Below are 16,676 nucleotides of genomic sequence, written 5' to 3'. Positions count from 1 at the left end.
AGAGCGTCTGGCTCCATGTCTCTGATCACTGATTCACTATCTCTCGCACAGAATCACCAAAACACAGCAAAACCCCACCAATGACTCTCTGGATGAGAAGCCTGTGTGTCTGTGTGTGTGTGTGTGTGTGTGTGTGTGTGGGGGGGGGGGCTGAGGCCAAACCTGTTTGTGGAACTGTGTCCACATCTGAGAGAAAATCCACCCACGGACTCATCAGGTGTTTGCTCCTCCTTCCACTCCTGGTTTTTCTTGGACTGTCATAACATAGTGCATTATGGGACATAAAGTGGTCGCCATGGTGGCCTGCTGCATTATAAACTGTCACAACCGCACACTTGACCAGAAGGGGACCCCCAGGGAAATGACGTCAGGTTTTTCCAGTTTCCCATGTGGAAGCAGCAACAGGGACCCGAGATCTCTGAGCTCACGAGGAGGTGGCGTACGGCCTGGGTGGAGCTGTGAGGTGGAGAAGCCTCACCTTCAGAGACATCTTCATAAACATGTTGGTGCGCTCGCAGCACTTTCACGCCGGTGAGGCAGATTAAAATTAGTCTAGAATCTAGTAATCATCCGGGCCGCAGCCCGCCTATTGGTGACCTCAGCTAAAATGCATTTACGACTCCCTGATAGGTCAGCAGGCGATATCCTTCACTTCCATTGGTAGTTATTTGCTTTACTCACCTGAGACTTGAGAGCGGTTTAACTCTGCACTCGTACACCTGCTGCTGCTTCAGTCATGAATTTGACCAACGGTCTGTAGTCGTTGCGTGGCTTCAGATCGCAGCTCTGGGATGACTGATGGATGCCTCATGGTCCTCGCACTTCTCACCTGATGCGCTCCCTTTGGAAACTCTTCATCTGAAAACTGGGTGGTAGCCCGAGACCCGACCATCATCAGCTCTCATCGCTGGATGAGCCACTGCAGGAAGTTTAGCTGGTCTGATGACACCCATATTACCCCCCCCCCCCCCCACACACACACACACACACTCTAAGGAGCAGTGAAAGAAATGTTATCAGGTTTCTTTGACAAAAGGAATTTTATTTCTACAGGTTCATTTACAGCAGTGAGTGAAACAGTGAAAAGACTAATCATAAAATAGACGAAAATATAAACTAAGCAAAAGAAAATTCTACTAAAACTGACCAAACTCAGGAAGTGTTTTCATGGAGAAACACTGATGTAAAAAAAAAAAAAAAAGACTCTTTGGAAACATATACTTAAAATAATGAGAAAACTATTGTAATATTAGACACTACACTAATGGTGCGGGAGCTGGAACACTTCCTGTAAATCCAGCCGCACAAAGAAAGAGAAACGTGACGCATAAACATGCAAACAAAGACAAAGTAAGATGGAACCTCTGCTCAGCTCAAGCCAGTTTTATCAATAGAGCAAGTTCCAGTGTTGGGGAGTAATGGAAGACATTTAAAATACAAAAATGTGAGTAACTGTATTCTGTTACAGTTACCGTTTAAAAAGGTGATAATTACATACGATACATACATATGTTTCATATGTTCGGCTGTCCCCTCTCTAATTTTTAAACGCATTGTCAGAAACCCAAACAAACACACAATAAAGGCTCTGAAGCAAGCGTCCTGTTAATGTTGGTGGCATCAGTTACACAATGGACCTGGAGCCAGCACAACAGAACCAACAGTGCACAGGTAGGAATACATTTATTACTTGGAATTTCCAACAATACTTCATATTTAAAGAAGAAAGGGATGAAATCTGACCGTGCAATGAAAACTGTTTGTCAGCAACCAAGCTGCTTTCAGCGTCAAAAGACTCCAACGTAAAGAAACATCTGGAAGTAAGCTCTTTTTTAAAACTAACATTAGCCGACTGCAGCTACCTTGTTTTAGTTGTGGTAGCTACCTGGGTTATGTGCCACTTCAGTATCTTCGATTTTACTACTGCTGTGTGATTTATTACTATTAGAGTGCAGACTGCTAAACTTGGTGGAAAGCATTAACAGCCTGCTAGGTGCAAATAATCATGTGCAGTTCCTAAAGCAGTCTATGAACTAACCTCAGCTAACGCCAGCTAACAATATTAGCTCAGTGGCAAGTAGCCTTCAGTAATAGTAACAAATCACACAGTACATCCATGTAGTTGTAAAAACCATGACAATATATCAAGTAATCTAAAGTATTCAGAACATGTTACTGACATTAAGTAATTTAATGAAATATGTTACAAACTACATTTTGGGGCATGTATTATGTAATCTGTAGTGGAATACATTCTAAAAGTAACCTTCCAACACTGCCAAGTTCACAATAACAGTCATCTCAAAGAGCTTTATGGGTAAGGTTCACATCCCAGAATGAGGTCTGCAGATTTTTGCTTTCAATGATGAAAAAAATTATTAGGATTAAACCACTTTTTATTTTAACTATAAGGGTTGTGTGTGTGTGTGTGTGTGTGTGTGTGTGTGTGTGTGTGTGTGTATACAGTCAGTAAAAAGACATTTTAAGTTCAATAACTGGCCAATAATGATCTAAGTAATTGTGACTATGATTATCTCTATAACAGTAGCCTTAACTACACTCTTGAAGAGAACCAATCAGACACATGGAGCACTGTGGGGAGGAAGAACTCCCTTCTAACAGGAAGAAACCTCCAACAGGACCAGGCCCAGCGAGGGGTAGCCTGCACAACTGCCATGGGGGGGTGACGAGAAAAAGAAGAGAGATAAGAAAAAGTAAAAGCCTTAACATGTTGTAACATTAACTTCTTTTTCTCATGTTTACATCATGAGAACAGCACAAAAGTGAACAAAACAGGAGACGAAAGGCAGCATTTTTCAAAATATGCAACGTGTTTCTGTAAAAATCAAAACTTACAGACCGGACAAATCTGACAGCCTCACTGTCGGCTCTGAAAGATCAAATCATGATTCATTTGATCCATCGAGTACTTTGTCACATGCAATAAACTACAGAGCTCTGAGATCTGAAAGTTCCTCTGTTAACCTCTTTTATTTTCCTAAGCGTCACTTGAAGATAATCCCACAGAGATGTTTCAGGACGACGATGTCTCGCCTGTGTGAGTTCGCATGTGGCGCCACAAATGACTGCTTTGAACAAAGCTTTTCTCACACATTTGGCAAGAATACCGCTTCTCACCTGTGTGAGATCTCATGTGGGAAGTCAAATGATGCCTTTGACTGAAAGTTTTGTCACATGTTTTACACGAGTATGGCTTCTCACCCGTGTGAGTTCTTACGTGTACAGTCAAGTGACCACTGCGACTGAATGTTTTCCCACATATTTCACAGGAATACGGTTTCTCACCTGTATGAACCGAGGTGTGACTTTTAAAGGTCGATAAGACAGAAAATGCTTTCCCACAGATGTTACAAACATACGGTTTTTCACCTGTGTGAGTTCTCATGTGACACTTCAACGTTGACGCGTCAATAAATCTTTTCTCACATACCTCGCAGGGATAAGGTTTCTCACCTGTGTGAATTCTCACGTGGGTGGTTAAGTGCACTTTTCGAATGAAACGCTTCCCACATGTTTCACAAGAATAGGGTTTCTTACCGGTGTGAATTATCATGTGAAATTTGAGCCTTGATGCATTTATAAATGTTTTCCCACACGTGTAACAGGGATAAGGTTTCTCACCTGTGTGCGTTTTCAGGTGGGCATTAAAGTGGCCCCTTCTATTGAAACCTTTCCCGCAGGTTTCACAAGAAAACATCTTCTTACTTGCATGAGTTCTCATGTGGGCATTAAAATTACCAACTCGATTGAAACTTTTCCCACATGTTTCACATGTGTATGGTTTCTCTCCTGTGTGAATTCTCACGTGGTCCACCAAATTGCATCGATGATTAAAACCTTTCCCACACGTTTCACAAGCATAGGGCTTCTTACCCGTGTGGTTTCTCATGTGGGCATTAAAATTACCAACTCTGTTGAAACTTTTCCCGCATGTTTCACATGTGTATGGCTTTTCACCAGTGTGAATTCTCATGTGGTCCACCAAATTACACCTGTGAGCGAAACCTTTCCCACATATTTTGCAACAGTATCTTTTGTCAACTGTCTGAATTCTTTCAAGATATTTCATTGTGTAAATACGATAGTACTTCTTCCCATTCTCAGCGTCAGGAGGGCTCAGAGGGGAGAGCAGAACATTGTTTGGTCCTGCGTCACTGCAGCCATCTTCCTCGTGAACAGGAGTCACCGTAAAGGTATCAGTCTCCTCCTTCAGCACGACCTGCTCTCCATCCTGACTGGTGCAGGGTTCCTTCCCTTCTTCTTTAATCTGTGAAGATTCTGGGTCCTCTGGACTGGTGCTAACTTCTTCCTCCTCCTCTTTTATCTGTGGAGGTTGGGGGTTCTCCTGTTCCTCTTTAATCCGTGGTTGCTGTGGTTCATCCTGGTCCACACCTGAGGGTCTCTCCTGGTCAGTAAGAATCTCCTCCTCTCCATTTTCACGTTGCTGTGGGAGGTCTGGAGGAACAAAGGCAATACGTTACTACACAAATGAAATCTGAAGTGTGCCAAATAATTTGGGCGACACATTTTCAGTCAGAGCAGACCTCAAAGCGGCTAACGGCAGATCAAACGTTAGCTCACTTCCTAACTTCATTACAGAGCATAAACCATCAGAGAGGAGTGTTTTATCTCGCTGATCTTTTGGAGAGAAAAAGGCTGAAGCAGCATGAGTCTGTTACACTGCCATAAATTCAACGTGCAGTTAGTCATCACTATTGCTTACAGGCAAACACTCTGTCACTTTACTCATAGATACCCGTTTGTTTCCTGTCATTTTTGTCCATAGGACAAACAACAATGTATTTTAAGCATCAGTAAGCGAAACCTTTGTGGTGGTGAGAATAAGGAACGGCGGGACCACGGAATATCATTTTGAGCCATTTTTATTCACACTCACCACAACAACAACCACACACACCTGAGTCCCCGTGTTTTAACCCGGCGGGCGTGATTACGGGTGCCGTGCAGGTGCGTCTGCCCTCCCTGCACGGCACCGCAGACCACGTCCCACCACACCTTATTTTACCAAACTGTGCAACAATGTTTTTATCAGAAATCTGGTGAGTTTTCTTCGGTGGAAGGCCAAAACCAGCATTTCTGAAGTTCTCCCTTACAGTGAGACGTCCTCTCTAATAAAACCATCATCTCACAGTGACATATCAATTCCAGATCCGAATCTCCAAGTTAATTAATTGTGCTGATGCAACAGCTCACTTCTAAATTTTGAAGCAAAACGCCTCGCAACCTGTTATATTATTGTGTGAGGCTTGATGGGGAATAGTGTGCTATGACTTTCGGTGGTGATTCGTCACATGATTTTCACAAAATCCAAAAAACAGAATTTTTCCCGATTCATTTGAATTTGAGAGTGTCTGAAAAAAACGGGCACCAATTTTTATCTAGAATTTGACTTTTCAAGGAATTTTGTTGCCACTGGATGATGTCATCACCTGCTCTAAAAACTGAGTCTGGAGAACAAAGTGGAAGAAATGTCTTTCTCTTTATTTCACGCCCAAAACTTTTGCCCTACACGGACCATATGTGCAGGTCCTTCTCAAAAAATTAGCATATTGTGATAAAGTTCATTATTTTTTGTAATGTACTGATAAACATTAGACTTTCATATATTTTAGATTCATTACACACAACTGAAGTAGTTCAAGCCTTTCATCATTTTAATATTGATGATTCTGGTATACAGCTCATGAAAACCCAAAATTCCTATCTCAAAAAATGAGCATATCATGAAAAGGTTCTCTAAACGAGCTATTAACCTAACCATCTGAATCAACAAACAAACTCTAAACACCTGCAAAAGATCCCTGAGGCTTTTAAAAACTCCCAGCCTGGTTCATTACTCAAAACCGCAATCATGGGTAAGACTGCCGACCTGACTGCTGTCCAGAAGGCCATCATTGACACCCTCAAGCAAGAGGGTAAGACACAGAAAGAAATTGCTGTTCCTAGAGTGCTGTATCAAGGCACCTCAGTGGGAAGTCTGTGGGAAGGAAAAAGTGTGGCAGAAAAGGCTGCACAACGAGAAGAGGTGACCCTGAGGAAGATTGTGGAGAAGGACCGATTCCAGACCTTGGGGGACCTGCGGAAGCAGTGGACTGAGTCTGGAGTAGAAACATCCAGAGCCACCGTGTACAGGCGTGTGCAGGAAATGGGCTACAGGTGCCGCATTTGAACCAGAAACAGCGGCAGAAGCGCCTGACCTGGGCTACAGAGAAGCAGCGCTGGACTGTTGCTCAGTGGTCCAAAGTACTGTTTCGAATGGAAGCAACTTTTGCATGTCATTCGGAAATCAAGGTGCCAGAGTCTGGAGGAAGACTGGGGCGAGGGAAATGCCAAAATGCCTGAAGTCCAGTGTCAAGTACCCACAGTCAGTGATGGTCTGGGTGCCATGTCAGCTGCTGGTGTTGGTCCACTGTGTTTTATCAAGGGCAGGGTCAATGCAGCTATCAGGAGATTTTGGAGCACTTCATGCTTCCATCTGCTGAAAAGCTTTATAGAGATGAAGATTTCATTTTTCAGCACGACCTGGCACCTGCTCACAGTGCCAAAACCACTGGTAACTGGTTTACTGACCATGGTATTACTGTGCTCAATTGGCCTGCCAGCTCTCCTGACCTGAACCCCATAGAGAATCTGTGGGATATTGTGAAGAGAAAGTTGAGAGACGCAAGTCCCAACACTCTGGATGAGCTTAAGGCCGCTATCGAAGCATCCTGGGCCTCCATAACACCTCAGCAGTGCCACAGGCTGATTGCCTCCATGCCACGCCGCATTGAAGCAGTCATCTCTGCAAAAGGATTCCCGACCAAGTATTGAGTGTATAACTGAACATAATTATTTGAAGGTTGACTTTTTTTGTATTAAAAACACTTTTCTTTTATTGGTCGGGTGAAATATGCTAATTTTTTGAGATAGGACTTTTGGGTTTTCATGAGCTGCATGCCAAAACCATCAATATTAAAACAATGAAAGGCTTGAACTACTTCAGTTGTGTGTAATGAATCTAAAATATATGAAAGTCTAATGTTTATCAGTACATTACAGAAAATAAGGAACTTTATCACAATATGCTAATTTTTTGAGAAGGACCTGTACATCACAGGATAGCCACTGTATTCCTCTTTCAAGTCATTCTCATTGAGATGGGAAGTTGCTGCTGCTCACAGTGAAAATATTTTTCCAATAAAATTTGTTGCAGAGCCACATTTCTGTTTGCCAGGCTCATTCTAGGTCTGACGCTGAGGTACAGCTGTGTGTGTCTTATGTTCTAGGTTTAGTCATATAACTCATATCAATATCAGCACCTTTGATGTTTTTAAGTAGCTACATATAAAGAGACTTTGTGTTAATTACAGATGTTCAGAGGATCCGTTTGCCATCAACCAAGACAGGAAACTTCTTAGGAAAATTAAAATTGAACTTGCTTATTATTTAAATGATTATTTATGTTTTGTTTGTTTTTATAAATAATGAATAAATACGAATTTTTGCCTGGGGGCCCAACAGACTCTACAATCACCACTGGAGGTTTTTGGTTTTAAATAACTACTCTCGCCACAAGGGGGCAGTAATGCAAAATTCCTTTTACTTTTAAAGCCCTTCAGGCCCTCAGAATAACAAATATTAACCTGGAAATTAGCATTTTAATACCTGGGGGAATTTTTCCTGTCACTGCTTACAGATCTCTACTGAAACTCAAACACCTATTACTGGTTCCACCTATTTCCTGACCAGGCTCCGGATCACGGGGGCCTCCCTCTTCCCAGCCAGCTTCTCCAACTCATTCCAAGCCATCTGAGACGTAATCTCTCCAGTGTGCCCCAAGTCTGCCCTGGAGGCTTCTCCTGGTAGGACATGCCTGGAACACCTCACCCAGGAGCCATCCTGGCCAGATGCCCGAATATCTCCACTTGCTCCTTGAGGAGCTCGGAGACGCTCCTGAATAACCAAGCTCCTCACCCTCCCTCTGACGCAGAGTCCAGACACCGTTTGGACGACGCTCGTTTTCTCCGCCTTCATCTGTGATCTCACTCACTCAGTTTCTGCCCACAGCTCATGAATATCAAACAATAACAGATGTACCAAGCTGTGGTCTACACTCACTCATTAACACTAATCTCTAATCAGCCAATGACATGGCAGCAGCTCAGTGTATTTATGCATGTAGAGATGGTGACGACAATCAGCCGGGGGTCAAACTGAGCATCAGAAAATTGAGGAAGAAAAGTGATTTAAGAAACTTTTAGTGTCCTATTTCAGAAACTGCTGATTGGCTGGTTTTCCCACACAGACATCTCAGAGTTTACAAAGAAGTAGGGCAGGGCGATATGACCAAAAATACTTACAACGATGTACATTTGAAAATTTGCGATAACGATATAACGGACGATATAATTGATGCGAGACAAAATACTGTACAACTCCACAACTTTACTAGTGCAAAAAAACCCCATGAATGTATTTTCACGTAAACAAGCAGCTGTTTTTATGTGTATATATAACATTTTAACAGTGCAAATGCAAATTCCGTGCTGACAGTTTAACCAAAAGGCAAATGGGCTGACATATGCTGAGCATAACCATGTATAATAACCACCAAAGGTAAAAAGAGGAGCTTTGAAACATGGAACTGCAGTAAAAAACAGTCAGATATGTCTAACTTGACTCAACTCATTCTTCACTTTTGTACCATTGACTCATAATGCTGAATTCTCTCACAGCTGCTCTGTTCCCATGTTCTACTGCATGACCGATAGCCTTGAGTTTAAAATCCGCTTCATGCGCACGTCTCTTAACAGCTGCCATTTTGGGTCCTTATACACAAACAATACGGTAACGTCATGTTGAAGCACGGTACGCATCACTCCGCGAGGCTCAGCCTACGATAGCCGTAATGCTCCGACAGTCCATCAAGCGGTGCAGCTTCGCAGCTTAGCAAAGTCGTACTGAAACATTTTTTGACAGACTTTTGAGTGCCGGACGAAAGCTAAACCAGCTCCACCACTGAAGTTGCAGCATTTTTACAAACCAGTTCTGGTTCATCCGTTTCATTCAGCGATCTGCTTTCACTCTTCTCATTCTCCGTCACCGCCATGCTTTTTCTGCCATGTGTTTATGAAAACACTGCACATGCGCCTTTTCCTCATATTCTATCACAATATTTCATTTTCTTATCATTGCCTAACATTATACCGGTGTTACCGTGAATGGTATGATACGGCCCAGCCCTACAAAGGAGGTCTGAAAAAGAGAAACTATCCGGAGAGCAGCAGTTCTCTGAGAGGAAGTACCTTCTTTGTGTCAGAGGAGAACGGCAGAACTCTGAGACAGGACGACAGCAGTAACTAAAATCGCTGCTCGTCACATCCAAAGTGATCAGAAGAGCATCTCTGAATGGGCGGCATGCTAAAGCCTGAAGCAGAAGACCACAGCGGGTACCACCGCTGTCAGAACGGACAAGACACCGAGGCTACAGTTTTCAGTCTCACTAAAACTAAAACACAAGAAGGAAAAACGTTTCCGGGTATGATCAGTCTCGAGGTCAGAGCAACCATGGAAACATGGATCCATCCTGCCGGCATCGGCAGCTCAGCCTGCCGCTGGTGTAACGCTGCTGGGAAATCGTCTCAGGTGACTATTACTGTTCTGCATCTCTGTGTCAGTGAGAGGACGAATAGAAACATTCGCTGACACGAATCAGGAGCAAACATGTGACCTCAAATCGCTTTCTGACTTTAAAGCCACAATTTTAGACAAGTGGAGGCTCCACCAGCTGTTCAGATACCACATCACCGTCATCTTCCATTAGTACCATTCTCACACTGCTTTAATACAAACATGTGATGGCACAGACATGATGCAGCACCGATATCGATCCATGAAACGCAGATAAGGAAACAGAATGATTCCTTTGACTTTTGATTGGCCAACAGTAAATACTTTAACTGGTAGTTTATTAGTTTTATATTTTAAGTAACACATTTCAGGTTCAGGCAGGGAGGAGTGCAGCGTGCTGTCAGCATACTTATCAGAATAAAACAGCAGCATGTTCTAATCTGGTTTATCTTGTTCGACGTGGAAGATGGTTTTCTCCTCTGTAACAGTCACTGCATTACACTGATATGATATCAGAGCGACAATGAGCGAGAACAGCGTCACACAGTTTGGATATAATAGTAACAGGAACAACTTTCAGCTTTAATGTGTGACATCATCCAGCTTTTAGATTCTTAAAGAGCCGGATGTGCCTCGTGTCTGAGACGCTGTTACACCCGGACAGGTCTGGTTTCTACTGACCTCCCAACCTGCTGTCAGACTCGCGACATCCTTCACGAGCTCCGTGTTCAGAGATTTACCCTCAAACTGAAGAATCGAGCTCAGTGAAGCCGTTTACATTTCACAGCTCTACTATCGAGCCGTCACAGCTTCGTGGACCCTTAAAGTAAACCACTGACAGCAGGCAAACTTACATCAGTACAGCCAACGCATAGCCCAGAGGCGCAGGTTTGACACCAAAGGGGGGCGAAAGCTGAGGATGACGCCGGAAGTGACCCCGTGACTCTCGGCCATGTTGGCTCAGGCTGTCCGCGCGGACACCCGCGTGCAAGACCGCTGTGGCACAACTCCTCGCTAGCTTTTCGGCACGTGCAGGTTTTACACACCTGTGAGGAGCAGCTTCCGCTGCAGCCGCCGGTGACGGTCGAGCTCCTCCTCGTACTGCACGAAGGTTTTCTCCACCTCGCTGAAGATTTCCTCCGCGGCTGCCGTCAGCCTCCGCTGGATAAAGTCCTTCAGATACTCAAGAGTACACATGACTACTGCAGTAACCCGAGTACTGAGCGGGGGAATACTACACCGTGCTCCAGCTCGGTCCGCGCCTCAGGAGAGCCGCTGCTGCAAACCTGCTTCTTCTACGCATGCGCCCAAAGGGTTCTTCCTCTCCCGGAGTTTCACAATAAAAGCCCTGTACAGACGAAAAGCAACTTAGTGAAATGTCACAGAGACACAGAAGAAAATCGAAAAAAGGAAAAATGAGGATTTCTGCACAAAATAATAATAAATAAAGAACCATATTTTCATGTTTGTTCTTGTGTATTTCTTTTATTTGTAGGTCACCACAAGAAAGAGGAAGGATGTACCCGACTGGAGTCTCAACACACATTAAATACATAAAAGTTTAATATAAGTGTAGTGTCCATTTGAACTCCTTACAGTTCTCATGTTATTTATATTTAAAAGGAGCGCACCCAGGACACAAGAGTCAAACCACTTTGTTCACTCCTTTATTTTCCACACAAACCTTCACAATAAATTTCATGAAATAATCACAAATAAATTATTCTCAAATATCAAAATTCAGAATATGTATTAAAGTATGTCACCTCAGTAAAAATGTGACTGTAAAGGACACTTACAGGAGTATAAAGTTACAGATGTGTAAAGTTGTCTGGAGCTCGCTCTTCTTCACAGCGTCGTGTCACTCGTTCCACTTCCACCACAGCTCTTCTGCTGGGTTCAGCTGTGGACTCGGCCTGTGCCGTCGCAGACCTGAGTTGTGCTGCGTGCTCTTTCTATAGAGAGGAGGCTTTCTCCTGCAATTGTGATGTCATGAACTTTAACCTTTGACATGCTAACTGAAGCCTGTAGAGACTGAGATGGAGCTTTTGTTCCAGTTTCTCTGAGAGCTGGATGGATTGAATCTGCTGGGATTCTCCAGCAGAGAAGGACTGGGTGAGAGAGGGAGGTCGGGGTGAGAGAGGGAGGTCGAAGTGAGAGAGGGAGGTCTGGGTGAGAGAGGGAGGTCTGGGGGAGAGGTGGGCTCCTTTAGGTTAAGGGAAGAGAAACTTGAGCTTTTTAAAAACACCTCAGTGTTTCTGCTGGATTCTAATGTTGTTATTTACACACAGACCAAGAAAACGTCCAAACACATGAGCCGCTCGCACTGCTCAGTCTTTACACTCATTTATTTCCCAGAACACTAACTCTAACTCAGTGACAGATGTCGGTGATCCCGCTCGGAGAACTAAAGAGAAACAAACAGGCTAAAAGACGGGGCTCACACCGAGCCACCGAGACTTCATGAAAACATGAAAGATTCACGTTTTTCTGCCTTGAACTGTTGGTGCTGTTTCCCTCAGACTGAAAACAGATACAGTGGGGCAAAAAAGTATTTAGTCAGCCACCGATTGTGCAAGTTCCCCCACTTAAAATGATGACAGAGGTCAGTAATTTGCACCAGAGGTACACTTCAACTGTGAGAGACAGAATGTGAAAAAAAAATCCATGAATCCACATGGTAGGATTTGTAAAGAATTTATTCGTAAATCAGGGTGGAAAATAAGTATTTGGTCACCTCAAACAAGGAAAATCTCTGGCTCTCACAGACCTGTAACGTCTTCTGTAAGAAGCTTTTCTGTCCCCCACTCGTTACCTGTATGAATGACACCTGTTTGAACTCATCATCTGTATAAAAGACACCTGTCCACAGCCTCAAACAGTCAGACTCCAAACTCCGCCATGGCCAAGACCAAAGAGCTTTCGAAGGACACCAGGAAAAGTATTGTAGACCTGCACCAGACTGGGAAGAGTGAATCTACAATAGGCAAGCAGCTTGGTGTGAAAAAATCAACTGTGGGAGCAATCATCAGAAAATGGAAGACATACAAGACCACTGATAATCTCCCTCGATCTGGGGCTCCACGCAAGATCTCATCCCGTGGGGTCAAAATGATCATGAGAACGGTGAGCAAAGATCCCAGAACCACACGGGGGGACCTGGTGAATGACCTGCAGAGAGCTGGGACCAAAGTAACAAAGGTCACCATCAGTAACACACTACAACGGCAGGGAATCAAATCCCGCAGTGCCAGACGTGTTCCCCTGCTGAAGCCAGCGCATGTCCAGGCCCGTCTGAAGTTTGCCAGAGAGCACATGGATGATACAGCAGAGGATTGGGAGAATGTCATGTGGTCAGATGAAACCAAAGTAGAACTTTTTGGTATAAACTCAACTCGTCGTGTTTGGAGGAAGAAGAATACTGAGTTGCATCCCAAGAACACCATACCTACTGTGAAGCATGGGGGTGGAAACATCATGCTATGGGGCTGTTTTTCTGCCAAGGGGACAGGACGACTGATCCGTGTTAAGGACAGAATGAATGGGGCCATGTATCGTGAGATTTGGAGCCAAAACCTCCTTCCATCAGTGAGAACTTTGAAGATGAAACGAGGCTGGGTCTTCCAACATGACAATGATCCAAAACACACCGCCCGGGCAACAAAGGAGTGGCTCCGTAAGAAGCATTTGAAAGTCCTGGAGTGGCCTAGCCAGTCTCCAGACCTCAACCCCATAGAAAATCTGTGGCGGGAGTTGAAAGTCCGTGTTGCTCGGCGACAGCCCCAAAACATCACTGCTCTCGAGAAGATCTGCATGGAGGAATGGGCCAAAATACCAGCTACTGTGTGTGCAAACCTGGTAAAGACCTATAGTAAACGTTTGACCTCTGTTATTGCCAACAAAGGTTATGTTACAAAGTATTGAGTTGTATTTTTGTTATTGACCAAATACTTATTTTCCACCCTGATTTACCAATAAATTCTTTACAAATCCTACCATGTGGATTCATGGATTTTTTTTTCACATTCTGTCTCTCACAGTTGAAGTGTACCTCTGGTGCAAATTACTGACCTCTGTCATCATTTTAGGTGGGGGAACTTGCACAATCGGTGGCTGACTAAATACTTTTTTGCCCCACTGCAGCAGCAGCCTCGTGTGAAACGAGTCTGCTGCTGCAGCGCGGTCCAGTCGATGTGTCCACACGTTTTCTGCCCATCGGTGCTTCAGGACGACCACGTCTCAGCTGCGTGGTGTAGCTGCCACAGTCACGGCCTCTCAGCTGCGTGGTTCTCACGTGGATTTTAAGGACATGCTGTAACTTTTCTTCCACATATTGCAGCTCTGTGCAAAATGTGCTTTGTGCCTTTTAAGTGATGAGAACTCAGAGAACCTGGTCCCACAGCTCTTGCAAACATAAGGCTTCTCCCCTGTGTGAGACCTCATGTGGCGTAACAGATTACTGCCTCGATTGAAAGACTTCCCGCACGTTTCGCAGGAATAGGGCTTCTCACTCGTGTGGATTTTTGTGTGGGATAATAAATTACTGCGCCGATTGAAAGACTTGCCGCACGTTGGGCAACAAAACTGCTTCCTTCCTTCCTCACTTTCCTCATATGTGGCAGTCACCATGAAGGCATCAGGCCCCTGAGAGAAGAGCTGCTCCATGTCTGGTTCACTGTGCTCTCCTTCCTCAGCAACAGTCACCATGAAGGTATCCGTCTCCTCCGTCAGTCCCAGCTGCTCTCCCTCCTGACTGCTGCACAGTTCCTCCTGTTCCTCTTTAATCTGTGGAGCTTCTGGTTCCTCCTGCTCCACACTGGAGCTCCTCTCCTGGTTCCAGAGCTGCTGCTCAGGGAGAACCTCCTCCTCCTTACCTACAGGCTGCTGTGGGACATCTAAACAAAGTTGCACAAGAAATAAGTTAACAGTATGATGATAGTAAAACCCACAGAGATCCTGGTGAGGGTTAGTGAACTCTGTGGTTCACTCACACACACGCAAAGGTCAGGAGCATCAGATTTAACATCCAGTTTTTAAATATGAGACATAAAAAAAGAAAGAATGGCTTCAAGAGGTTCATAACTAAAAACAAAGATTTCCTGTTGGGGAGAAGTTTCAGCTTTATAGGTGTATAACAAATCCAGCCATCCATTAAGTTCCTCTGACTCATCCAAGCCTGGGTCAGAGGGGTCTCAGCAGACGTGCCCTCCCTGCAGAAGGTGAGGAGGAAACAAAGGCTGATGATCTGACAGCTCTGTCTCCCGGCAGGCCGTGGACAGAGTTTCATTCCTGCTTATTGGATTCTACAACTAACTTCTCATAACTGGAGGAGTCGGTTTTGTTGTGTGGAGGCAAAAACAAAGTGATGTTATGTGGTGTGTATATTATGTTAGAAATATGTTCGTTATCATTATGACTGCAGATTATATCAACAAGGACGCTGATTGAATATTGACCGATAACTGTGGCGAAGGGGCGGGACATGCGCACTTCTTCCCACTCCTTTCCTTGTATGTTATTTTGTAAAGCTGTTTGTTTGTCTTTGCTAAATTAACTTCGGTATATTGTTTACATGTTTGGAATAAAGCGGATCCAGCCAACCACCGATCGGCTCCAGAGCTCGTGCATCAGCCAGGTGTGTTCAGGTGAGCTGATGCGCAGCCTCCCTGTTGTTGCTGAGCTCAGCTCATCAGACAGTTTCTGGCACCTGTGCAGCACATTCATGGGTGGAGCAGGTCAGTGGCTGTATCCCAATCCAGGGTCTGCAGCCTTAAAGGCCACATTTTAAGGCCGATTACGTCACAGCGGCGCGCCGAAGGCTGTCCCAATTCAAAGGCTGCTCGAAATGCGGCCCTCAAATGCGTCCTTCATTTCCCTGAATTTTAAGGATGTGGCGGTGTAGACTTCGTGGCCCAACATATCCCAGAATGCATAGCGCGGCGGTGGGGGTGGATAATTTTGCCGAAAAAAAAGAAGAGTAAACTTTAAGTAGTGAATATTATGTCACTTATTTATGTGCAAATGTTTAATAACGAAGAACATTAAAACATTACTGTTGGCCACATGTCGGCAAAGTCATGTGACATTAGTGACGTTTGTACTAACTTGGTTTTAAAGCCTTTACTTTGAAATATACGCCGTTCAATAGCTGAGCTTAATCTCACAGAGAATGATCAAAGCTCATGTAGAAACAAACAAACAAATGCACAAAAGATTTTCTCCTTCATTTCTGTCAAACACAGCTGTATGAAACGTTTCCAGCTGTTAGTATCATGGTTGCTAGGCAACCTGGGCAGCGCAACGGAGGCTAGACCGTCCCACTTCACAAACCTCGCACTTCCGGCCTTAGCGGCCTTTGAGCACGCGGCCCTTGAGGATCGTTGAGGCTGCAGACCCTGAATTGGGACACAGCCAGTGAGTCACGGGTACACAGCTGTGCTGCACACATTCCAAGTTTTACCACAGTTTACGTTCACTGCCGCCATCTTGGATGTGGGCTCGTGGGCTACGTTTCATAATAAAATTCCGACTCCCAGTTTGACCTCGAACGCAGCACCGCTGGCTGGATTTCCGGCACGTGCAGGTTTTACACACCTGTGAGGAGCAGCTTCCGCTGCAGCTGCCGGTGACGGTCGAGCTCCTCCTCGTACTGCACGAAGGTTTTCTCCACCTCGCTGAAGATTTCCTCCGCGGCTGCCGTCAGCCTCCGCTGGATAAAGTCCTTCAGATACTCAAGAGTACACATGACTACTGCAGTAACCCGAGTACTGAGCGGGGGAATACTACACCGTGCTCCGGCTCGGTCCGCGCCTCAGGAGAGCCGCTGCTGCAAACCTGCTTCTTCTACGCATGCGCCCAAAGGGCTTACTCGTGTTCCAGAGTTTCATAATAAAAGCCCTGTACAGACGAAAAGCAAATGTAAAATGTCTAAAATGGAGAGATTTGTGGCAGGTTGCAGGATTAAGATGAAAAACTTGCTTCATGAGTCAGAATCATCCAAAGTTTTAAAGCTAAACCAAATA

The 16,676-nt window shown here is 44.7% G+C and overlaps 1 protein-coding gene across 1 annotated transcript; it reads right to left on the bottom strand.

The window, feature by feature from the left end:
- Positions 1–1,027: 1,027 nt before the first annotated feature.
- LOC146686875 (uncharacterized) lies at positions 1,028–16,510 on the bottom strand. The gene is made up of 5 exons (XM_085439446.1): positions 16,249–16,510; positions 13,949–14,549; positions 11,674–11,765; positions 10,701–10,916; positions 1,028–4,476 (listed from the first exon to the last, which is right to left on the bottom strand). The coding sequence occupies exons 1-5, from the start codon at positions 16,397–16,399 to the stop codon at positions 3,035–3,037; spliced, it is 2,502 nt and encodes an 833-aa protein (XP_085295572.1). The 5' UTR covers positions 16,400–16,510; the 3' UTR covers positions 1,028–3,034.
- Positions 16,511–16,676: the final 166 nt, after the last annotated feature.

This window comes from Copadichromis virginalis, linkage group LG18, assembly GCF_057382275.1.
Source record: "Copadichromis virginalis isolate Kocher_CV1m ecotype Utaka linkage group LG18, C_Virginalis_male_GT1.1, whole genome shotgun sequence".
In the NCBI taxonomy this organism is placed as follows: Eukaryota; Metazoa; Chordata; class Actinopteri; order Cichliformes; family Cichlidae; genus Copadichromis; species Copadichromis virginalis.
Note: the sequence above shows the minus strand (reverse complement) of the source record. Positions and strands in the feature narration are given on the sequence as shown.